Source organism: Paramormyrops kingsleyae, chromosome 20 (genome assembly GCF_048594095.1).
Source record: "Paramormyrops kingsleyae isolate MSU_618 chromosome 20, PKINGS_0.4, whole genome shotgun sequence".
Taxonomy (NCBI): domain Eukaryota; kingdom Metazoa; phylum Chordata; class Actinopteri; order Osteoglossiformes; family Mormyridae; genus Paramormyrops; species Paramormyrops kingsleyae.
The window spans coordinates 4,721,083-4,747,281 of record NC_132816.1 but is presented as its reverse complement, the minus strand read 5'-3'; the positions used below and the strand labels follow the sequence as shown (position 1 = coordinate 4,747,281).

General features: G+C 40.8%; 2 protein-coding genes across 8 annotated transcripts in view; one reads left to right on the top strand and one right to left on the bottom strand.

Annotated features, from left to right (window-relative positions):
• Positions 1-5,644, bottom strand: part of ggps1 (geranylgeranyl diphosphate synthase 1) — a 33,263-nt gene extending 27,619 nt beyond the window's left edge. Inside the window, exon 1 of one of the 3 annotated variants that reach the window (XM_023836267.2) lies at positions 5,102-5,644. The gene's annotated coding sequence lies outside the window, so the exon portion shown is untranslated. Of the gene's footprint in view, positions 1-2,215; positions 2,553-5,101 lie in introns of those variants that run through there. The other 2 variants (XM_023836268.2, XM_023836269.2) reach the window with 2 other exon arrangements.
• Positions 5,632-26,199, top strand: part of LOC111856364 (AT-rich interactive domain-containing protein 4B) — a 65,016-nt gene continuing 44,448 nt past the window's right edge. Inside the window, exons 1-3 of one of the 5 annotated variants that reach the window (XM_072703936.1) lie at positions 5,639-6,038; positions 6,125-6,244; positions 8,490-8,549. In XM_072703936.1, the coding sequence (XP_072560037.1) occupies positions 8,544-8,549 (6 nt within the window). In that variant the 5' untranslated portion in view covers positions 5,639-6,038; positions 6,125-6,244; positions 8,490-8,543. Of the gene's footprint in view, positions 6,039-6,124; positions 6,245-7,518; positions 7,981-8,489; positions 8,550-26,199 lie in introns of those variants that run through there. The other 4 variants (XM_072703939.1, XM_072703935.1, XM_072703938.1 and 1 more) reach the window with 4 other exon arrangements.

Below are 26,199 nucleotides of genomic sequence, written 5' to 3'. Positions count from 1 at the left end.
CATATGCATTTAAAGATGGACTCCAGTAGTCCAATTTCTGTAGAAACCTTAGTGTAACTAAGTTCGGTGTTGGACCAGGAGTTGGAGCAAAAGTTGAATGAAATCACTGTTTACTTGGAAGAAAGGCTCGTCTCGTGATTAGTCTGACCTTAGCATCAGATCTTGGATGATAATGAAATTATCAACAGGAATATTCATCACAAACTGAGATTTGTGACCAACTCAGATCATGAAGCTTGCAGTCCAGGCCAAATCTGTACAAAGAAGATGCATAAAAGGAAAAACACCAGCAATATCTAGGATAGCTGATCAATTATAGGAACCTAATGAACATCTTCACTGCAGGACTGCTGTTGTAGCTAGGGTGACCACCTAATCCATGTCAGGAGGGACACTATGAGCTACTTCAGCTTTTACGAACTACTTTAAAGCTGAAAGGGTTCTGTGCTCTGCTAAAATGTTTGGTTAGTTCCTAGATTGAAAGACTCATCCAGCTGTTTCGCATTAACATTACTGACACATATGCATGATTATAGGAGACTGACCAATCAGCATACGGCAAAAACCCAGTGCTGTTGTAGCTCATAGTGTCCCTCCTGACATGGATTAGGTGGTCACCCTAGTTGTAGCCCACGTATCAGTAATACAGGACAAAGTGTGATATTACAGACACTGCTTTCTACTCAATTTCAGACTGGAAAGAACACCAAGAAGGGTATTTTACAGAAATTACATTACATTTTTCTGAACTCATTGAGTCCCCACTGTATGTACATTACTGCCAGTCAATCTCTGTGAACCTTTTAAAAACAACATTCTTGTATTGTGATATTTAGATTTGAATACAATTTATCCTATAAAATCATTTCAACAGTTTATTAATATAATCAGCATAAAAAGGCCATACTATTAGCAGTCAATAAAATTGGCAAGGCTCACCCATGACCCACAATGCCAGAAAACGAGTTATAAACTCATTATAAAAGCAGTTATAAACTCCATTTAACACAACGATGCCCATCAACCTGAACACCCTGTCTGGAGAATGACAGACTTCATTGAATACCAAAGTAATACATTTCAAGAGCACTTCAAACATTCATTAATGTAATCAAAGATCACGGTGCTCCACAGCCGTCCCTGCAGGTCAGGAGTCAAATTGAGGAGTAAGACAGCAGTAACTATAACACTCAAAGCCACCAGAAAAGAGAGCAAGACTCGTCTCCTCTTTGTTGAAAGAAAAAAAAAAACTGTAGATTATGTTGTAATTACCATATCTGTGGTGAAAATTGCATTTCAATTAAAATGTCATTAGAATTCACAATGGTGTCGACCACCGCTTATAACTAATTTTACATACGATACACCTCTATGTAAACATTAACATACAGTCTATAAACACTCAACTGCCTGTTTGCAGCCGTGTTTGTGAGAGGGTGCAAGAAATAAATAAATAAATAAATAAATAAATAAATAAATAAATAACGGGGGGGGGGGGGGGGGGCTAAAATTGAGAGAGGAGGGAGTTAAGACCTCTGGCCAAAACCACCATCATCCTCTGCTGTGCACCTAACAGAATTTACACTCCCCTAGGATGTCACAAGGAGAAATCATGATTAAAAATATTTCCTTCATTTCCCCAGAAAAAAGGCAACCTTTAAAATTATTCACTGCATAAACAGCTAATAATTAATTTAAATGGGACAGACTAAGCAGAGAAGTGATTATGCAAGTAAATACTATAGTATACCTACTGTATTAGGATTTAAAAGAAATGTTTGAATAAACAGCCAGAATCAACCCAAAATAATGAGTGAATAATACATGAATTTCAAAAGCTACTAGGATTCAGAAGACAAATTGCTAGCAACTTTTTGGTGGTTGTACTGCATTTATCTGTAGGTCATTCATTTACTGAAATGTTTAATATGTATATTTCTCATTTTTATAAATCATTGTGAAGGTAACCTGCGGGCAAAAACCCAAAATATATACAAAAAGTGTGAATCTTTAAGTTAACGAGGCACTGCGGTGGACTACCAAGTTTCACCTGAGAAGATCCCAACCCCCCCCCCCCCTTTTTTTTTTTAAACTGTCATGTGATCAATCATGAGATAATTTGCAGGGTGGTAAAGGATGGGGCATTTTTACTGGCCTGAAGTTTGCTGGAGGAAGGTACAACAGATGACATGTTTCAAGGTCGGAGACCACTTACATTTTTTTCTATTCAATTCTCCAGGCTGTAGCTGCAATCCATGGCCCATCATGCTGTGTTATATCTATGGCCTGGCTTAGCGGTACGGCCATTCAAAGGGGGCTCCTGCATTCCGCTAATTGCCATTATCCTCAGCCCTCTGAGCATTACCCAACAACCAGCTTAGGGTGACTGATCAGATGGGGAATCACCCAAAAGTAAGCACGGTGACTAAATCAGAAGATTAACATTCATCCTTTAACTGCAGAGCGGGATATCACTAGGACGAGAATCTACCCCTTGTAATCTCACTCTCTCCTTCACACACATAAGCATAAAGATAAAACTTATCAATTCACATGACCAGTACATCTTTAGATTGTGGGTGAAAACAAGCAAATAAAATTCCCTAGAGTTGAATCTCAATCTGCGCCACCTGCTGAGCTGGTAGGGCCAACCCTACTGATTAACATCTAGTTATTAAACAATTAATAACCCTTCTACATGTCACAGTCTTGCAGCTTCTGCTAAAACTCTTCTGTGACCAACAAAAAAGTAATGAGAAAAATGCCAGAGAGAAAAACTAAATACTAATTACTAAATAATCTTTAATCTAAAAATAAACTAGACCTAGGCACAGAGCAACAGACCAAAGTTTAAGAGACAAATGCACAGTGCAGGTGTTTAATCAGCGTTAATGGGCACGTTTGGAAGAGGGTTGGGTACCAAACCGGGACTGAGGCACAGATGCGAATTAACAGCACCAGCACAGGAGGTAAACAGGTTAATTTAATCTCAACTGCTTGACAAAATGACTCATTAATACCCTCACTTCAGTGCTGCCCTCAGGAGAGACATTTAACTGCATTGGCTCATCTTTGTATTGGAATGAAAACTTCCCACAAAATAAGTACTTATGAGTTCATTTTGCGGGCATTTTGGCACACATAATAGCATTGGCATGTTAACTGGCAAGTATAAAATCGAGGACTGCTAAACATGGAATGTCCTTTATTGTTGTGAGTGAGAGAGGTCTTTATGTTATTGACAGGTATCTGATTTTCACCATATCCTCACCGTGTCAGAGGGGAGAGAAATCTTAATTAAAAATCGAAGTGGGGATAAATACAGCAAGCAGTACCATTTACACGTAACACAATTGAAGGAGATTGCATTTACATAACGTTCAAATAGGGCTTACTACAATCAGGCAAAATTAAGTGAAATGGCACACTGGGAGGTTTTTAAGTAAAACATAAGCAGTCACCCACGCATCTGCCCGAAAGGGGGGGTGGATTAGCGTGGAATTTTGTGCTATTCCACCCATCGACTAATGACATGGATGTAGGTCACCGGCGATCATCCCAAAATATTCCGCTTGTAGGGAAAAACCGTCACGGGAAGCAATACGTATCTGTACGAGGGAGATTCTGACTGTGGACATGAAAATAAGGCGAGCAAAAGTTATTCCTAAACTGGAACTTGAGCATCATTGAAAAATCAACAAGAGGATCAAAGACGGGCGACAATTAATAAACTTCAGAATCAGCTTCTGCAAAAACTGCCATCTATTGGAAAGCAAAGCTTAATATATTTTCTGGACCATATTTATATGTGTCACACGGTCGGCGCTGTCATTCAGAATGATTTACCGCGGTCATTGGGAGCAAATGTAACACGCCGGCCGCAACTAGTTATCTCTAATAAAACAACGCTGACAGCAGAGATTAAATCACAGGCGATCAGTAACAGATAGCAGCGATTTTGAAACGATAGGACGCCATACCCCCAGAATCATCATGATATAAAAGGAAAAATGAACAATGCTGTGTCCACTACAGTATCGTTTATCTTAGGGATTATATATTACTGCATCTGACAAGGATGCCGGACACTGGGCATAGTGACGATCCTGGAAAAAAATCGGCCCTTTGCTTTTAATATGTAACTCACTTAAGGATAAAAGGACTTTGATGAAAATGTAATAGCAAACGAAGGGAAAAGCTCCAGCAAAGCAGAGAATCTAAGTCACAAATATATTAAGAAACGTCTATTTGTTTGACCCCAGATACACGTAAAATATTGCAAGCTTTTCATTTCACACACCAAGTATAGGCGCTGCTATGCTGCTGCTGCATATATTATAAAAATACGTCAGATACAACCTAAGCCAAGACCTAAACAATTTTTCTGATGAATGATACGAAAGATCACAAAACATACACAACATGCTTGTTTTTTTCCTTTAAAGTAAGGACACCTGCTGTGTCCTTTAGAATCACGACTATTGATACTTTCAAACACAAAACTGAATTTTCTTGAAAATTAAACGTAACGATTTCCGCACCACGTGTTTATGCGGAATAATAAGTGACAGCAATACAGACACACCGGCTATCGCGGCAGGAAACGGGGAAATCTCCAAAGACATTTAAAAATAATGTTTAGTAACTAATGTTTAAAATGCGTTAGTCAGGGAAAGTTTATTAAGCATGATTTTAATATGATTGATATATAATGTGATTTAATTGTAGCTAAAACGTAGAATATTTTAGAAATAATCAATACCTTGGTTAACAGAATCCAAGCTATTCAACTAGCAAGCTTTAGACACAGTGTCTACCTAGACCAGAACCGAAAAGGATATGCAATCATCATTTTAAACAGCATCTTTACTTATCAGTTTACACAGGCTGCAGGTAGAGACGGGCATCATACATAGATTATTGCCCTGAGGACGGATGCCAGTAACCAGATGGCGCAAAAGCCCAGCAATGTGTTATTTGCCATTAGAAGGCTGCCTTTTGTCTGGCGTGGAAGACAGAGAATTACAATAATTTACGTGATCCCACAATAATACTGTATTTAATGGAAATTGTCGACTGGACGGCGCACAGCTCCACCCACCTGGTTGATCAGCAATTTGCAATCCGGGGGATTTCTTCACCACTTCCGCTTTCAATACGTTATTCACTTATTTACTAAACAGGTACAGTATATCTGCTTAAATACCATTTAATCTAAGAGCAACGGATTCACTGATTCGAGTCACACGAGGTTTATGCTAATTCTTCTCCATAGAGAAATACAGCAGAACAAATCACCCAGACAACATTCACAGAAAAATTGCTACCCACAATTTACGCCATCGCTTTTTCACGGAAGAAACGCATCGAAGGAGGAGTTGACTTCTTGGTGCAGCCTGGAAAGGACTTCGGGAGTTGTAGTTCAAACGGCTGCTTGTCTTCTCGACATATCAAAACCTTTAACGGCAGAAGCCTGCTGCTGCCGAAATACATCTCCCATGGAACCCCTGTCTCCGACCAGCTTTTTGCGTTATAACTGCAATAAGTGGACCATGTTTTTATTTTCTAACGGCAGCTGATAATCTTGGCTACACCAGTTAAGCACGGTCCCTTTAACATTGTGTTCCCAGCGCAAAACGCAACGGGGCAGTTATCCCTATTAGCCGTTAAAAAATAACGTCATTTTCTTCCCCAGTCAGCAAAGGGCGGCGATAGACCGGTTCTGGCCAATGAATGAGTGCATCGAGGGTCGTGGGCGGTGTATGTCCGTCCGTCAGATTGAGAAGGAGAGCAACACAGAGAAAGAGTCAGGCAGAGCCAGCGAGAGCGTTGGATCCGCATCCCGACGGCGACCCGGAGGTTTACAAAATAATAAAATAAAATAATTACAACCATTATAAAAAAACACACACGTTATTTATTGATGAACCATCTGCGCTGTTCTTTGATGATCTTATGGAGGAGTAATTTATTGCATCAACTCAAAAAAAAGTAAAATCCACAACTCATCCAGCTGGCTAACCAGCAAGTTGTAGCAGGTAGGACATTTAATAATTCAACAGTCAAATTGCCTAAATCAAAAGAGAGGGGACATTTGCTGATCGGTATCGATCTGTTTGGTCAGCCAGTTATATTTCCGAAGCGAAGTGGAGTGGGTTACGGGCTAGGAAGGTGAGTTTTTGGACTTCGAAGAGAATGCCAAAAGGAGCCATATAACCTCTCATACAGACGTGTGGATAGGAAGGTAATTCCTGTGAAAATTGCAAAACTGTATTTATCAGCTGTAAGTTACAATGTATCCATCGGCACCTATCGCTCCGTAACAGGCGTAGTCCGAAAAAATGGCACTTTGCATCAAATATCTTCTTGGGGGAGAAAAGAGCCGATTGCCTTCGGTTAGGGCGAAAGGAGCCATACGGCGAATCGTCTTGGATTTGTGGCGATGCGTGTTGTATTTTGAGGAAGCCGCGGGTTGTTTTCGCTATGGAAATCGCTTTGTGCTTACAGAATTATCAGTGTAGCGCTTCCCACAGCCCGTTCCTGTGTGTCGCTGGCACACTGGCGATCATCCTGCTTTCCTGTGTTTGCCAGCTACCTATATGTCACGCAAATTGCACATTTTTAAAACATTACTCCTTCGCTCTCATCATCTTTGGCGATTAAAATCGTTTGTGCTCGGACTTTATTAGGAAAACAAAGCTGGGGTCGGCTTGCTGAAATGAGTAGTTACAGCTGGCTGATGTTGAACTATCAATAAAAGAGGAGTTGGCTAGTTGCAATATTTATTTTTTACGTTCGCATGATTCGGTTTCTTTGTGAAAGGCAGCTGGAATTTCAAGAAAATTTATTATTTTTAAAAGACGTTTCATGCTGTATCTTGAAAATTACAGTAGAGGATGGCTTAAACAAAACGCAGTGACATTGCCTAGGTATAGGTGGCTGGCTCGTTAAATTCAGAAAAATGTTGTTTCTTCTCCCGCATAGCACAACACCTTCCAACGAATGAACCGTATGTCACTTTTTGCCAGTTTTCAGGTCTTTTTTTCTTGGAAATATATCACATATTTGGGGTTGCTACGAAGCCGACTCAGTTTAACCAGCTGTCTAGTTGTAGTCAGCAGTTTGCGACCGAAAACAGATAAAAAAAAAAAAAACCGCGTCCCTAATTTATAAATACGGAGCTCTTATTTTAACATCTGGCTGACCGCACTGTATACTTGCGGGGGGAGGGGGGGTGGAAGTTGGTATCCAGAGGTTTCGGACACACAAATGTCATTATTTGTTGGCTTTGATTCCGTGCAAGTGCGATTCCTCGAATTTCTCACGTCGCAGTCCGGTTATGACAGGGTCTGCTCGCCAGCCAGCGATGCAAAGCTTTCTGAATATATATATATATATATATATATATATATATATATATATATATTTGTGAGTATTACGACCAGTAGGTGCGAAAACCCGAATAAAAGGCAGCCCTATACCGAGGGGTCAGGGAGTGCATGTGGCCGACTTTGTGATCTTTGCGGATTTTGCACAGTGCCTGTCTCGTCCACTGGACTGTTTCTGCCGCACGGCACAGAAATGGCGTCATGCACTCGGCTTCGGGACTGACTGCGATCGGGCACCGCGCAGACCTTCAAGGGGACACGGCGCTGTTTATTCACTGCTCCGTGCCTTTCGATCTAAATATATTCTTTTAAAGCATACTTATAACATGTCCGTTCGTGATGCTTTTATGCAGTGTTATCTTTGTTTTAGAGATCCGGTATATTTCTTTTGTTCTTTTAGATGTGGAATTTCTAAGCTGTTGATGTTGAATTAAAAGACCGTCTTTTTTCCCTTCGTAGTGTTGCTTAATTCGCTGTTTTTAACAAGATCGCAGATCAGACGTGTTCCTGGAGATCAGCGTCGGTTGATTTGACTGGTGCTGAAGCCAAAGGCGTTCCCTGACCGTGACTTCTTGTACTTTCATCAATCCGTGTGCGTCTCACCATCGTGAACTGATGATGCTTTGTGAAGTTTACGATGTTAGTCAGCACACGCTCCATTCAAAATAAATGCCTACAGGTCATTAGTAATGTAAAGTCGTTAATTTTTCAAAGTGGTTACAATGTCGCGGAACGTATTTTGTAAGTTTAAATAACTTATTCCGTCATGGATTGTCCCCAAAGAAAATTAATTGAAGAGTACAGCGTATAAAGTTTCATTTTACATTTGTATTATTTAATTGAAAACAGTGCCAACAATTTAGTAACGATTTGGGCACTTACCTGTTCATTAATTCACCTCTTTATGTAGTCTAACATGTAACCCGTAGTCTTTATCTTGTGGGCAGGTATGCGAGGAAATGCAAAGTATTTGTGTACATGTAGGCTGCTCTTTTCAACATTAATGACCATTAGTTAAATTAGTCACCATATAAAACGTGTCGTTGGTCCATAATTTTGTATATGTTACTTTGTTTTTGTTTTTAAAGAAAACTTTTTCAGTTACAGGCTCGACACCTGGATCCCTCAATACAAGCTGAGGAGTCCTGAGTGAAAATGAAGGTACGTTTGTTTTTCCTGTCTGATTTTTGCCAAAAAACACATTAGTGTCATTCTGCTTTTCTGTAAAGTTTTTATGACATATGACAGATACTATTTGGGTAATAGACTGTTTATTATTTGAGACATGTCCTTTTTTGTGTTCAAAGTAATTTTGACTCTAAACATCGTGGACATATGGTACACCATCCTTAGAGAATTTTGAACTTTGATTGATTTGTCTGGTATTGTGCATAAATATTTTATATTCTTTGACCATTAGCCAGGTAATGATGAATGTCGTGTGTTTCATAATATTGTATGATGTTCAATTGGTTCATTTCTCCTCTGTCCTCGGTGGCGTTTCTTATTGGCACTCGAACATTACAAGCGCAAAGTTTGCGCACGAGGCCCTTATCCTTGTTTATGTTTCTCAGCTCTATAACTTTTGTCTTCGGAATGTGACGGAATAATTGACGGCGGCAGGCCGTGCTTCAGTTTCCATGGTAACTGGCTACCGGGTTACTGCCTACAGGATTTGTCCTATTGGCCTTTGGACTCGCATGAAAGGCGAAGACTAGAATGGGAAAGTCTTTTTATTTATTTTTTTATGATTATTTTTTTTATCTCAGGCGGCAGCCTGTAGCTTGACGTCTTGTCGATTAATGCTTCCCGATATAGCGAATGCGTGTGACTTTGATTAATGTTCCTGCTTGACACCTGACTTTTTCCGCAGTAGAACTGGTTTGGCTTGCAGACTCGGTTCCGGGAAGTTTCGGCTGTATGATCCAAAGAATTTGTTTGGATCGGGGTGCCCCCGGCAGCGAATAAATGAATGGGACGTATCAGGAAGTAACCATTTGTTTTAAGATAAACTGCGGTTCCATTTTTAAATGTCAGTAATCTTGAGCTTGCACGATTAATGTGATCCCATAATTTATACAGGGTTCTATTGTTCAGGCGTACCATACCGCTGGAATTTTTCCCGGCATTTCTTTCAAAAAAAGTGCGTGTTATCAGGATTGACAGGGACATGTCATGTCTCTCCAGTGAAGGAAGCGCCCATATTCTCTCTGTTCGTCTCCTTCGGCAGGGCAGACCCGGGAAATGAGTGATCTTTTTCCCCGGGGTACCCACCGATTGAATTATTGCCAGCGAATCTTTTCTTTCTTGTCTGGCTTTTGCGTTTGCCTGTTGGATGGAGGTCCTACAGCGCTAGTTTTCTTTATTTTATTAATTTTTATCATAATATTTTTTTTACTTTGATGTCCTGCAGTTTAGCGGGTTTAAGATCTCTAAGCAACTCATTAAGCCTTGGTAGAAGGTCAGAAATGCCCCTCTGCTGCTGACTGACGAGGTCTACAGACGTTATGGATATTAGTTGTGCTGAGTTTCATGTATCAGCAGTTGAGTTGTAGTGCATAACCAAGTTTCACACAGGATCCTCCTTTAAAGGAATTGGTAGAGTTTGTATGAAACTATGAACTGCCAGGGTCAACATCTGAACACTCTCAAGACCCAAATAATTAAGTCTAATGCCGGTTGATGCCTATGTGGAGCCAAAGGCAAACTTCACTGACCAATTCTCACTCTGGGGGGTACTTTTTCTTGCAGCTTGCTAAGTCAGTGCCCCCTCAGAAGTCGCCTAATGGGTTGAACGGCACTGGTTCTGTCCGTCGCTTTAGGAACTTGTAATTGGCTGTGGTAGGGGGCTGGGGAGATGGACAGCTTCATAAAAGCCACCCTTTGGTCAATGGCGATCAGTCCTGGTCCTGGAGGTGTCCTGCATGTGCCCTTTTTGTTCAGCTGCACTCTTAAATAAAGAGCTGTGATTGGGTGCTGATTGAATGCCGATTTGACCCTTTCACATATTTTCTGAATGCGGCTTAAGAAAGCTGGCAAATGTGGAATGGCCATTGGCTCATTCGGATATTCAACAGCTAAGTGCTAGCAGAAGTAAATTCACCGTTGTCTCGATCATTTTGACATGCTGTGCCTTTACTTTCAATAAAAGTTCTTTACAGCACTACTCCCCACCTCATAAATGAGCATATTCTTTGTTGTCTAAATTGGTCTCTAACTAGTTTCCGTCTGTGGTTTGTGGTCTGTGCTAACGCTGAAAGAGCCCTTTGGGACAGATGAAGTGTCATGGTTTGAGATTTTTGTTTGTCTTGCCCCCAAAAATAGAGATGGTGCTACTATCTTACCCTTGCATTTTTTGTTTACTCTAGCCAGGGATCATTGTCTTTGCTGTAATGCAGTGATACCCTTTGTAGACTGGGCTGGCAAGACTTATACACATTATTTTGCAGCAAGGTTTAACTAGCTTTGTTTGTGTTCTGAACAAATATGATTGAAAACATTTGTTTGGCCTTTAAAATAAAAATAAAGTGCCTAATGTGATTTTTTTCAATTATGCAGTGGTTAATGTGCTTCGGGAAAAAATGTCATGGAAGGATTGATTGTTCCTAATTAAGATAAGTGATTTGCCCTGTTGTATGAGGTGTGCAGCTCTAGTTGTGCTAACCCAGCTTGTCTTGAAGTATGTCTGCTGTATAACTTAACGTCATTGCAGACTTTACAAAAAGTTTAGAACCATTTTGTGGGAGTCCTGCTTGATATCTATGGGAGTAAATTAATGACAAAAGTCGTTGATGCAAAAAGCATGTTGTATTAAACTAATCAAATAAAAAAACGCATTGCACTTAATAATGCTTGAATTTTAGGAGGCTATAATTTCATGTGAATGTACATTTAGACATTGAATATTCCAAATGAAAATATTTCAATTGTAATTGTTAAAATAATCAATACAAAAATATTTGGCTTTCAAAATTCAGTTCCAAAATATACAGATTATAAAGTGCATTTTTATAATTCAGGTCACCTGAATTCAGTTCATTTACTTTCGCCTCAAAATAAATTTTAAGGCAATAGATGGACACATTCAATGTGTTTTAATGGCAACTTCATAATTCAGAGGTAATATTCAGTCCTTGATTTTTTTGCTTCACAAATACACTACCAAAATTTTAGTGTTTATAATATGGTCCGAATTTCAAACTTCTACATCTGGGACTGTCAGGATGAGCAATGGAGTGCTGATAGAGTTCTCCTCTGGATCTGGAATCATCAGTGGAGCCTGCACAAGTTATGATGCACCGATTGACAAAACATATTTTCTCGGATGGTGGATACAGCTGTCCCAAAATCGGCTATTGTCCCATCCATACTATCTAGCAAGCTAGCTTACAAGCTAGAAATCTTAGGAGCTGCCCACTGGTAGTTAAGGTGAGCAAGGTAAGTTTTATGTAGAGATATGTGATAAATCGTTATCAGTTGATATTCATTAAAAATCAATGTCTATTTTAGCCGATATTGCTGGCCTATAATTAAACTTTGTAGATATTAAAAGTGAACAGCACCATAGTGTTAGATATGGGTTACGTGTAGGCAGTTGGGAAGAGTGGAGAAATAAGATTTAGTTGTGTTTTATTTTTTTCCTTCTTTGTCGTGGGTTGTGATGTGTGCGCTGTGGTGTGCAGTGTGTTTTTGGTTCTCTGTGCTTTCGTATTAATTCTGCTAATTAGTTCTACCTGTTACCTATTGTCGGACAACCTATTAATTTATTTCAGTGGATGATAAGATGGAAAAGAGAGCGTTGGAGCGCAGGGGTTTTTCCGTTTGGTTGTGTTGGGTTTCATTTTTCTCCCGTTTGGTTGGAGACGGACAGAGTCGTGCGCAGCAATTGACCTGCACTAGAACCGGACGCTTTTAATCAGATGCCGAAACTGGTGCACTTTTTATGCATTTCTAAAGAAAGGGTTTTACTTGGTATTTTCCATATGTGAGTAACAAGACGAAGGTGTGTGTGTGTGTGTTGTTTGTTTTACTCTTTCACTGCCTGCCCCTTAAGCTTCTTACGGGTGGGATGTGAAGAGGATTCGTTAGGCTGGGCTGGTTTGCGAAGAACTTGAGAAAGACTGAAAGACTGCTGCTGACAATCGCCTCTATTAATGGGACATATTGAGATTTCTTTTGGTGTGTTTTATCATGGGTCCATGTGATTAGTGGTGTTTATTTTAAAATAATTTCTGTTACGTACGTGGCAGCATTGTGGGTTTTTGGGTGTACTATACATTGTGGTTTGTAAGCTAACCCGCTAAATGTTTTTGTGTTGGAGATTGAATGAATTAGTTTTAAGTGACATTGGATCTGTGGTCCATAGCTGGGAATGTCCCCAGTGATAAACTTTGCTGGTTGTGTGATCTGAAAATATGTGAAAAATCAAATCCCGTAGGCCTATTGGTTCAAAACAGAACGTAACAAATTGTTTTACAATATGAGAAGATCCGGTGAAACATGTGACAGTTTTATACGACTGGCTACATTTTTAAAAAATGTATTAAATCTGGCCAGCAGACGGATCTTTCGTTTTCCACAGATTGAAGAGTGATGTCACATCATTCCATTATTCTGCGCCAGCAAGTCTTATAACTATCTAGGCAGAAAGATAGGACAGTAGCCGACTTGGGGACAGTCATGCCCGCGATGACACAACCAAAGAAAATCTACCATTCTGTCAATTGGTGCAGCATAATTTGCCTCCTGCTTGCTGTTGACTCCAGATCTAGACAAGAACTTTATCAGCACTCAACTGCTCATCCTGCTAGTCCCGGATGTAGAAGGTTGATTTTTCAGATCATATTTTAAACTAATGAAATTTTGGCAGCATATTTGTAAAGCGAAAATAAGAGGACTGAATGTTACTCTGAATTATGAAGTTGCCATTAAAACACATTGAATGTTTCCAACTGAAATTATTCTCTTGAAATTGATTTTTTAGGCGAAAGCAAATGAACTGAATTCAGTTGATTAAATTATACAAATGCACTTTATAAACTGTATATTTTGGAACTGAATTGTGTAAACTGAGTATTTTTGTATTGATTATTTTACCAATTAATTTACAATTGAAATATTTTATGCTAAAATGTTCAAAATGTACATTCACATTAAATTACTGCCCCCAAACATTCAAGCATTATTAAATGCAACGCGTCTTTATTCGATTATTGTAATTCAACATGCTTTTTTGCTTTAACGCCTTTTGTTATTAATTTACTTCTAGAGATATGTCCTTTGAGTATATAATCATTGTAAAGAAGCCCTTTTTTTTTTGTAACACAAACCATTGTTGACATGTGAAGACTCACCTGCAGTGGGAGTGTGACTGTCTGAAAGTGCTAAATATTCCGCATAGTAGCATTTTTGTTTACTGAAACAATACATCTGAATTGAATTGTGCAAACAGACAGGGCCCAGGAATCACACCACTGAGTCATATTCAACAGACAAACTGCCAACTTCACATACTCCATCCCAACACACTATATATTATGTAGGTTATAATAATTATTTTTCCAGCGTTTCTTTTTTTTTACTTCCAAGTTTAGTGCATCATTTTGTCATAGCATGATCCTGCGTGTATCTGTTTAAGTGGTGTTATTTTTACGGAGAACACAGTGTAATGCTTAACTTTCCTAAGTTCTCATCCATGCACTCCCAGCCCATGTGAATATTAGTCATGGAAATATTTTGGCCGCTCCTGAGCTCCTGGCAGAGACCAGATGATGGGGTTTCAACTGGGAACGTGCTCACGGCTCACCAAGCAGCGCTGAGGGTCTGATGGCCTTCTGGAGATGGCCTTGGACTTGGGTGTTTGGTGGATAATAGATGGTATGCCGCCCAGCGTGCTTTGGCGCTCCACTGCAATTCTGCTGTCTCTGGGCCCCCTTGATGGTGCTGGAATGGGCTTTAGTCCTGGAGGACCCTACTGACCCTGCGGAACTGCTTGTTCGCTTGCTTAGCTGTTACTCCCATATATTTTATTATTTTTTGGTATCAGACCAGGGGTCCAGTTTCTAAGCTCATGGGAGTTTTACTTTTGCAAAAATGTTCTGAGGGCGGAAGGAAAAATGACTGGTTCAGAGAGAGAACCCAATCAGATTGTAGCGGAGGTGGATCCAAGCAACTAGAGGAGGTGGGAGCAACCAATTGGATGTCTTGGTCCCGCCTCCTCTATTTCAATTTGCTTTGACCCACCTCCTCTACAATCTGATTGGGTTCTCTCTCTGAACCAATCAATTTCCCTTCTGCCCTCAATTTCACATATCCGTCTTTTTTATACATTATTGAGAAAGTAAAACTCCCATAAGCAGTTCCTAACCAAGGTGCCTCCACTGTCCATGGAACTGAGAATTAGGGTTTAGCCCCCCCTTCCGGGACCCAGCTGTGTTTGTGCTGACTTTGCGTGTTTGCCTTGTGTCTCTGTCTGTGAGAGAGTGTTCTCTTACTTCTCCCCCCAACCAGGTGTGTTGGCTATACTGCCCTGCCAGCAGTGTGTCAGTACAATGTCAAGTGGACAGGTGTCTGTCGAGGGTGTCCTTTACCTCAGCCCTGCTTCAGGTGCCTTTTGAAAACAGCCTGATATTCTCACTTCTAGACGTCTGCCTGAGGCTTAGACCACATCAGTGCTTTGGATATGTGTGACTGGCCTGTAGTCTTTTGTTTCTGTCATGGTACCGGTGTAATCGGTATTTTTAGGACAATTTATGTTTTATATTTAAGTTGGAAGCAAGCGTATAGTAGAAACTATATTTGCTGTTCTATAGCCTATATTGCTAATATGTTGTGCTCCATGTGCTCTTGACGGCATCACAAACACGCTCCATAGCTTTAGTTTTACTGCAGCTCATTTTTGGTATTAGATGCAACAATCTCTTGTTTTTCTTTGACCGTCCTGAGGGGATCGTCCAGGGAAATCACGACTAAGTAGCTTAATTAATGGTATTGATTGAAGAGAAAATGTTGCTGTTACACAGGGAGGTGTGACCTAGAAAAGTCACTCGCCCAAACTTCACAATGGGTTCTAAGTTCTTTTTTCTTCTTCTTTTGATTAAAGGTGAAGAAGCACACAAGGTGACAGTAGATCATTAATTTTAACAAAAAAAGGAAAGATAGAAAAGAAGAATTAGAGGAAAAGAATCAACGCACCAATTACGATGACAGAACCATTAGGTGTTATCATGTATAGACTGTAAGGGCATACTATTCTCATAATGCTATGCATGTCTTTGTGTGTATGTATGTGTGTTTTTATGCACTGGGGAAGGTAAAATAGATGGACTGGAAGGTCAAATTGAAGAGGAGACGGAGGAGCAAAAAGGAAATTAGTTGGAGGGCTTCTGAGTTTTTATATTAATCCTTGTATATGTGTGGTTATTGTCAGATTCTAGAATTTTTGTAGAATGGCTGCAAAAATTCTCATAACTGAGAACTGGCAAACTATAGAACAGTCTATTGAGATAAATCATTTGAGAATCGTTCGAAGAGCATAGTGAGGTCATTTTTCAGGTCCCCCCCCCCGGAAAACCAAAACTTTTTCGTAGATTAATTAATGATTGGTAAAACCAGGGAAGTTATTTTAGTTAGCTTACTGAAGTGTCAAAATATACAGCTGTAATGCAGATCAATTGTTTTACATTACTTCTGGATTTTTGCCAAATGACAAGACCTACAGTTTTCTTCTCAACTTGAATAATTTAAAATTCACTGGATCCATTTCACTAGAGCACTGGCCAGTGTATACAGCACCTAGCTGTAAAAGTAACCGACCAGAAGATGGAAGCTATATCAGTCCAACGTTGTGGGTCAGCACGAAGTTAAAAGAGCGCTGCACCAGCCTAAAATGATGTGATTTTATATTATTCACATTTTGTCAAACCAGTTTGTTTGTTTTTTTCTGATTTTGAATCCAAATTGAGGTATACAGTCGTCTTTTGATATGCAGATAGGAATATAGTTCAGATGTTGCAGGAAACTTCATAAAATGTGTTTTCCAGCACTTGCAGATGATTAGATGCTGTGTTGGATGAAGTATCTGAACCTGTCTGATTCATAGTCACTAAGGAATTGATTTTGTTCCCAAAAAGCTTTGATAACACACTTTACATTCAAGAGCTATTGTTAAGTTTGCAAGAAGCAACATCTCATGGTTTCTGAGTAATTTGGGTTGTGGTTTTACTTGCGCATGGGAATTCCAGCCAGATCTGGCCTGGCTTAGTTCGCTTTGCCATGGATGTCTTGCAGAAGAGGTGGATGTGTATCAAAATATTTTGACTGCTGTCGAGAGCATAATGAATTGCATGTTAAAATAAATGGACTGTATCCATTTGCTCCACACATTTCAATTCGAATGAAATTCTGTCCGTGTCTGAGATTACATCACCCATATAAATTTGGTTCGGAATAGTGTCACATGACCTAGGAGAGCCTTGGATTTCATTGGCTCTTCAGGAGTAAGGTGTGGTGGAATCTGAGTGTGACAGGGCCTCACACCGATGTTCTGCACCTCTCACCGCACGGCATTTACTCTGGATGTGGTCCCCCCGCCTTCCTCTAAGTGATGTAGACTGTAGATTTACATGTCACTACGAAAGGTGTTAAGATGTTGCCTGGCAGGTGTGGGAGACTTCCTGTTGTTAGCGCTGTGTTCGGGTGTGTGTGTGTGAAGCTTTCGCTGTCGCTGGTGTCATGTCTTGTTCGTGTTTATTAGGACCAAACACACCAAGACTAATGCTGTGTACATGGTGAATAAAGCTGATTGACACTGATTCACGTCAAGATAATTTTTTTATCCCGCCCCAGTTGGTCCATTTTCATTGAACCGTGTGTGTATCTTGTAGTGAATTAACGTTTGAGGGTGGCCTGCCATGTCACAAGGAGGCATAAGCAGTAAGTTTAGGCCTACCTCCTGCTGTATCCATTACCATACCTGGGACAGAGTCGATTGGAGTTGTTTTTGATTGAAACTTTTTGGAAACCTGTTCTGCAAATAAAAAATGGTTAAAGTCAGTTACTCGAGACCTTGATGATCATTACTCTTTTTCTGATGTTTGTGTCACCCAGTATTTTAAGTAAACACGGGACTGCTGTTTAACGGAGGCCTTCCTGGGGAGTGGCATAAGAGGAGGCAATTTCCCCCCAGTACGGTCTTCGCTGCGTATCTCCGCCCCGGTACCTGTGGATGTAGTGGAAATAACGTTAACTGGCCAGTCCGCTGACCCCCAACCTCACGGAGCTCTGCCGGTCAGGGGCGTCTCTTTTTCCTTAGGTTCCGTGAACACACTCACTTTGTCGGGAAAAAATTAAGCACGTTTAAAATCCATTTTCCGTTTTTCTAAGCAATCTGTTCATTGCTTTTACTTCTTCCCCAAGTAATATCATATTCAATTAGCTGTTTTCTGCTTATCTTGAAACCGCTCCGTCTGAAGGAGCTGGATAAATTAAAAACAAATTGGGAGCTTGTCCTGGTTTTTGTCTTATTCACGTGACTTTCCCCCTGTTCCGGTGATCAATTTGTGCCAGATTTTAATTTACTGCTCAGGTTCTCTGTTGGTTTAGATTTATTCTTAAAAATTCATAATATGTTTTCAGTGCCGAGTTTTGTACGCGTTCCGGGACCTGAGTCCACCTCGTTACCCCTCCGGTCGCATATTCCCTTCGCATCCCGCCACCTTCTCATTTATAATCTATAAGGGCTGCCCTGTACCACCGCGGTTAAGTTAGCCTCATATTCGATATTCAGTTTTCTAGCTTCAATAACTTTTCACGGAAGTAAGGTGGGGCGTTTTTAGTGATAAAATCGTGTTGTCCAGTCCACAGACAACAATGCACACCGGTTATTTTGTCGCTTCAAACCATTTCGTGATTTGTGCAAAATCGCGTTAATAGCTCATAAAATAGGTCCTGTCAGCTGTAATGACATGGTCGGTTAGCATTTTGGGCTCATGGCGACTGTTGCACACCCCTTTGTTTCCCAGATTGCTATACGTACGATTTTTAATTAATTTTTGAATGTTCGAACGTATCCGTATAATGTGCTATGGGACAATACATGAATGGGTTAATAACTTTAAAACTAGACGAGATAGGCACATCTAGTGAAGTGTGCTTTTATCAGTGGACTACAGGGAACAATGCACACCCCTTAGATTTTCAGAATAACTTTCACTCTAACAGCTATTAATTAATACATTGTATGCATATTACATGGCTTAGGGGCAATGCACTAAAGGGTTAATAGCTCAGGAACAAAATGGGACAGCCATATCCCATGAAGTGTGCCTTGATCAGGGGACTCTGGGGCACAATGCACACCCCTTAGATTTTCAGAATAACTTTCACTCTAACAGTTATTAATTGATACATTGTATGCATATTACATGGCATAGGGGCACTGCAATAAAGGGTTAATAGCTCTGGAACGAAATGGGACAGCCATGTCCCATGAAGTGTGCCTTGATCAGGGGACTCTGGGGGACAATGCACACCCCTTAGATTTTCAGAATAACCTTCTCTCTAACAGTTATTAATTAATACATTGTATGCATATTACATGGCATAGGGGCACTGCAATAAAGGGTTAATAGCCTTGGAACAAGATGGAACAGCCATGTCCCATGAAGTGTGCCTTGATCAGGGGACTCTGGGGCACAATGCACACCCCTTAGATTTTCAGAATAACTTTCACTCTAACAGTTATTAATTAATACATTGTATGCATATTACATGGCATAGGGGCAATGCAATAAAGGGTTAATAGCTCTGGAACAAGATGGAACAGCCATGTCCCATGAAGTGTGCATGGATCAGGGGACTCTGGGGCACAATGCACACCCCTTGGATTTTCAGAATAACTTTCTCTCTAACAGTTATTAATTAATACATTGTATGCATATTACATGGCATAGGGGCAATGCAATAAAGGGTTAATAGCTCTGGAACAAGATGGGACAGCCATGTACCATGAAGTGTGCATGGATCAGAGGCCTCTGGGGGACAATGCACACCCCTTAGATTTTCAGAATAACTTTCACTCTAACAGTTATTAATTAATACATTGTATGCATATTACATGGCATAGGGGCAATGCACTAAAGGGTTAATAGCCTTGGAACAAGATGGGACAGCCATGTCCCATGAAGTGTGCTTTGATCAGGGGACTCTGGGGCACAATGCACACCCCTTAGATTTTCAGAATAACTTTCACTCTAACAGTTATTAATTAATACATTGTATGCATATTACATGGCATAGGGGCAATGCACTAAAGGGTTAATAGCCTTGGAACAAGATGGGACAGCCATGTCCCATGAAGTGTGCCTTGATCAGGGGACTCTGGGGCACAATGCACACCCCTTGGATTTTCAGAATAACTTTCTCTCTAACAGTTATTAATTAATACATTGTATGCATATTACATGGCATAGGGGCAATGCAATAAAGGGTTAATAGCTCTGGAACAAGATGGGACAGCCATGTACCATGAAGTGTGCATGGATCAGAGGCCTCTGGGGGACAATGCACACCCCTTAGATTTTCAGAATAACTTTCACTCTAACAGTTATTAATTAATACATTGTATGCATATTACATGGCATAGGGGCAATGCACTAAAGGGTTAATAGCCTTGGAACAAGATGGGACAGCCATGTCCCATGAAGTGTGCTTTGATCAGGGGACTCTGGGGCACAATGCACACCCCTTAGATTTTCAGAATAACTTTCACTCTAACAGTTATTAATTAATACATTGTATGCATATTACATGGCATAGGGGCAATGCACTAAAGGGTTAATAGCCTTGGAACAAGATGGAACAGCCATGTCCCATGAAGTGTGCATGGATCAGAGGCCTCTGGGGGACAATGCACACTCCTTGGATTTTCAGAATAACTTTCTCTCTAACAGCTATTAATTAATACATTGCATGCATATTACTTGGCATAGGGGCAATGCACTAAAGGGTTAATAGCTCTGGAACAAGATGGGGCAGCCATGTCCCATGAAGTGTGCCTTGATCAGGGGACTCTGGGGCACAATGCACACCCCTTAGATTTTCAGAATAACTTTCACTCTAACAGTTATTAATTAATACATTGTATGCATATTACATGGCATAGGGGCAATGCACTAAAGGGTTAATAGCCTTGGAACAAGATGGGACAGCCATGTCCCATGAAGTGTGCTTTGATCAGGGGACTCTGGGGCACAATGCACACCCCTTAGATTTTCAGAATAACTTTCACTCTAACAGTTATTAATTAATACATTGTATGCATATTACATGGCATAGGGGCAATGCACTAAAGGGTTAATAGCTTTGGAACAAAATGGGACAGCCATGTCCCATGAAGTGTGCCTTGATCAGAGGACTCTGGGGGACAATGCACACCTCTTAGATTTTCAGAATAACTTTCACTCTAACAGTTATTAATTAATACATTGTATGCATATTACATGGCATAGGGGCAATGCACTAAAGGGTTAATAGCCCTGGAACAAGATGGGACAGCCATGTCCCATGAAGTGTGCCTTGATGAGGGGACTCTGGGGGACAATGCACACCCCTTAGCTTTTCAGAATAACTTTCACTCTAACAGCTATTAATTAATACATTGTATGCATATTACATGGCATAGGGGCAGTGCAATAAAGGGTTAATAGCTCTGGAACCAATTGAGACAGCCATGTCCTGTGAAGTGTGCATTGATCAGGGGAACTTGGGGGACAATGCACACCCCTCACTTTTTCAGATTAGTTTTGTCTGTAATAGTTATTTTTTAATATATTGCATCCACTTAAAGTGCAATGGGGCAACACACTAAAGGGGTAATATCTCTGAAACAAAATGGGACAGCCATGTCCAATTGAGTGTGCTTTCATCAGTGAAAGGGTCTGGAGAAGCCATGGAGTACGTTATGCTGCCTGTGACATTGTTCAGCATGACCGGTTTGGTGGGGGGTCAGTGATGGTCTGGGGAGGCATATCCATAGAGGGACACACAGACCTCTACAGGCTAGTGGCACCTTGACTGCCATTAGGTATCGGGATGAAATCCTTGAACCCATCGTCAGACCCTATGCTGGTGCAGTGGGTCCTGGGTTCAACCTGGTGCACGACGATGCCCAGCCTAATGTGGCGAGAGTATGCATGCAGTTCCTGGAGCATGAAGGAATGGATACCACTGACTGGCCCCCATGCTCACCTGACCTAAATCCAATAGAACACCTCTGGGACATAATGTTTTGGTCCATCCGATGCCACCAGGTTGCATCTCAGACTGTCCAGGAGCTCAGTGATGCCCTGCTCCAGATCTGGGAGGAGATCCCCCAGGACACCTATACTTATTATTGTTATTATTATAACAATTAAAAGGGATAAATACTTTTACTTATCCAATATTTGTTACTCATAGTCCAGGCTATATTCCTATTGATATTTCCAATGTTGCAAATGAACTCGGACGACAAAGTGGCAACATTATGCATCAGGATTCTGGTGTATTTATTATTCCACATTTAATCTTTTGTTAATAACATTTATTGTGACATCTTTTCAAGATGTTGGCATCCTGTCAGGTGTGCTGCAATCTTGCAGTAGTTTAAGAAGACCTAAAAAAATTGTGTTAAAAAGAAAAGAGTACTATCAAGGAGAAATTGGAACACTAAATTTAGTTAAAAAATCTGACTATGTGACCAAATGCCCCTCTCAACTGATCAGCAGGGGAGATTAATAGAATGTTATTGTCAACTCTTTTGTGTAAAAAAAAAGTTTTAATTTTTAAATTTGATGTGTTCATTATTCCAAGTTAATTTTTATAAGGAGAGTAATTGTCTTTGTATATAAGAAGCCAGGATTCAAATGGTGCCTTAATTATTGTTTTCTTTTTTGTTCAATGGATAAATGCTTAATGCTAATGTATTAATTGTGACGAAACACGTAATCAAGCAATTCAGCTGCGATACATTTGCTTTGTCCCACGGTGCACTGCCTAATTCACACTTTACAACTTACTTATGGATAAATTTGTGTTATCAATTAACTGTCAATATGTATGAAATGGAGCAATGGCATGTAAAATGGATGCAATGTAATAATTAATAACTGCTAGACAGAAAGTGATCTTGAAAATCCAAGAGGTGTGCATTGTCCCCCAGACTCCACTGATGAAAGCACACTCAATTGGACATGGCTGTCCCATTTTGTTTCAGAGCTATTACCCCTTTAGTGTGTTGCCCCATTGCACTTTAAGTGGATGCAATATATTAAAAAATAACTATTACAGACAAAACTAATCTGAAAAAGTGAGGGGTGTGCATTGTCCCCCAAGTTCCCCTGATCAATGCACACTTCACAGGACATGGCTGTCTCAATTGGTTCCAGAGCTATTAACCCTTTATTGCACTGCCCCTATGCCATGTAATATGCATACAATGTATTAATTAATAGCTGTTAGAGTGAAAGTTATTCTGAAAAGCTAAGGGGTGTGCATTGTCCCCCAGAGTCCCCTCATCAAGGCACACTTCATGGGACATGGCTGTCCCATCTTGTTCCAGAGCTATTAACCCTTTATTGCAGTGCCCCTATGCCATGTAATATGCATACAATGTATTAATTAATAACTGTTAGAGAGAAAGTTATTCTGAAAATCCAAGGGGTGTGCATTGTCCCCCAGAGTCCCCTGATCCATGCACACTTCACTAGAAGTGCCTGTCTTGTCTAGTTTTAAAGTTATTAACCCATTCATGCATTGTCCCATTTCGCATTACACGGATACATTCGAACATTCAAAAATTAATTAAAAATCGTACGTAAAGCAATCTGGGAAACAAAGGGGTGTGCATCAGTCGCCATGAGCCCAAAATGCTAAAGCACCATGTCATTACAGCTGACAGCACCTAATTTATTAGCTATTAACACGATTTTGCACAAATCACGAAATGGTTTGAAGCGCAAAAATAATCGGTGTGCATCTTAGCCTGCGTACTGGACAACACGATTCTGTGATTAATAACGCCCCACCTTACTTCCGTGAAAAGTTATTGAAGCTAGAAAACTGAATATCGAATATGAGGCTAACTTAACCGCGGTCCCTGACCGCAAGCCAGTTTTGCCGCCGTTCAAACATGAGACCGCGACGGAAAGGCTTAATTATTGCTTTCAAACTGCATATTAAAGCTACCACATCTCTTTAAAAACAAACTGGATCTTACTTTAATAGCTCGGCCTGCAGAGTCGCGTTTTAGCGTATTATATAAAAGCCGAGTGGGTACCTCGCATGGGTGCTAAGTGTGAGCCGGTTCATTCGCTGCTCCGTGCCGGTGGAGGTAACGCTCTGTCTCGTAGGTTTCCATTCATTGCTGCGCCGCTGATTTACTCGGGATCCCACCTCCTGCTGAGTAACGTTTGGCAGCCCGACAATCACAGTGTAATTAAGCTATGGATCATAAGGTCAGGCTTTTGACGCAGCGGACGTCTTCGAAGTGAACAGATAAGTCACGTTTTAGACACCCAAGCCAGGTTATGTATGCATATGTGTAGTATACCTGCGTATTTTTCTTTTTACGATTTTATTTTCCCTGATCCGTACTTTTCCCTTGTATTACTACTCCTCCAGTGACCTCTTTCTTTCTAGATGATTTATGTAATGTTTGATATGGACGTTTCTCCTACGGATATGAAGGAAAACCTTTTGGCACAGATAATGGAGGTGAGACGCGCGTTCCGGCGCTTCATTCATGTGATGCGCTTGGATATGCACGGTCAGCAGGTAGGATTCCCATAAGGCGGCTTTTTCTGGGAACCCTGGTGAACATGCACCGCACCGGAGGTTAAGGCCGTCTGGGGCCAAACATGGTGTAAAGATTTGTTTAAATATAATTTTTATTGCAACTTAGAAAATACAAAAGGCAATAATGAACACTTGTCTGCGTGTCTTTTACATTGCAAAAAGTACAGGCAAACACGGAATAACTAAAAGTCACAAAAAAGAAAGACACAGAAGTTCCTAACAAATCTGCGGAGACAGAAAGTAAGATAAATAAATAAATCCTACTAAAATAGTGCATCAGAGGAGGCCCATTCATAATGAGCAGCTTACTTTTTCATCAGTTCCAGGGATTTATGATATTCTTTAATCATCTGTAGGAAATTATTAAATACAGGCATGGTTTTAACACGGTATAAAGATGACTGTAATAAAATCCGGCTTCGCTTTCGTTAGTATGCCCGTCTGCTGTTTCCGAGGCGAAAAGAGCCGTTCTCGCAGATTTCTTCAAAGCGGAGGTTGAAAACGTTTGGACTACAGAACCAAGCGAATTAGGGGATGATTCAGTTTGAAAGATCGCTGGAAGCATAAAGCTGAATTGTAAGATGGGCACGTTTATTAAATGAATGTTGGAATCGTATAGTGAATTTTGATAACGCGTCGTTTCTTGCCGCAGGTTAATCCGTTGTATCATCGGTTGTTTTTAATAAAATGCTGCAAGAATAAGTTCATCGCCATGTTTGTTTGGTTGTTTTGAGGGTAGCTGTCCTGTAGGGTTCGTATATGTTGAGACTGTGCTGCAGTTCTGAAATTTTGGGGGAGCTAAGGTGAGAGAAACAATGACTTGGCAAATGTGCTGTTTTCATTCCAGGATGCGCTCCAGGAGCAGTGGGACAGGACTGTTGGACCACTTTCAGCTACATAAGCTCATTCCAGTTCCTATTTGGGTTTAGCCTCTGTTCCATCCTACCTCACCAGTGTACAATTGGCATGTTTATCACGCCTGTTTTTTTCAGGACCAGCAGACTTGATTGGTGCATCCTGAGCAGTAAACATTTCTTTTCCATGTCTGGAAAACGGGGTGGAGCCTCGCTTGTGAGCTGACCCTGACGTTGGATGACAGACTTCAGTGCTTGATTTCTGGGCATGTGTTGCTGGTCTCCTCGTACATGTTGACAGTGTATGTATGGTACATAAAGAAGGAGTTGATCCAAAAAAGCAGCATATGTGGCCATGTCCGGTTTGCGGTGTGGATTCGGCCCCTGCTCAGTGAATCCAGCAAGCCCCCATACAGACATCTACACGCCAGCACCCTGCGCCCAGTCTATCCAGGTTATCTCCAGTAACTGTCTCCCAGCACCTGTGGAAAAACAGCTGGAAATTGCACCCCACCCAAGCACAACTAGGCACCCCTGGATACCTCCTATACGCAAATATTTTGGCCGTTCAAATGTAAGCATTGTTTATGCTTTAGACACCTGCAAGTTATAGTAAAAGGCCAGCTGTCGACAGTGATCAGTTACTGAGGCTTCCTGTCACTGATCCTTGTCCTTGGCCATTAAAACGAAGAGCGTGCAGCTTCAGTACTGAGAGTAGAATTTAGTAGTGGGGAAAATTTGTCTGTACAAATAGTGTTGGGGCGGCATGGTGGTGCAGAGACTAGCACTGTCGCCTCACACCTCTGGGACCAGCGTTCAAGTCTGTCATGGCTCTGTGTGTGGAGTTCGCATGTTGTCATTGTGGGGTTTCCTCCAGGTGCGCTGGCATTACCAAATGGGTCAGCACCCCATCCTGGGTTATTCTCTGCTTTGCACCCATAGCTTCTGGGGAAGAATCCAGACCCCCATGATCTTGAATAGGACAAGTGGGTACAGAAAATGGACAGAATTAGTGTCGCAAAATCCATCAATCCAATTTCTAACCACTTGTCATGTAAAAATATTGTTTTCTAGGTCAGGCCTTTAATGTTATTGTATATAATAAATGCAACAATGCACATTTA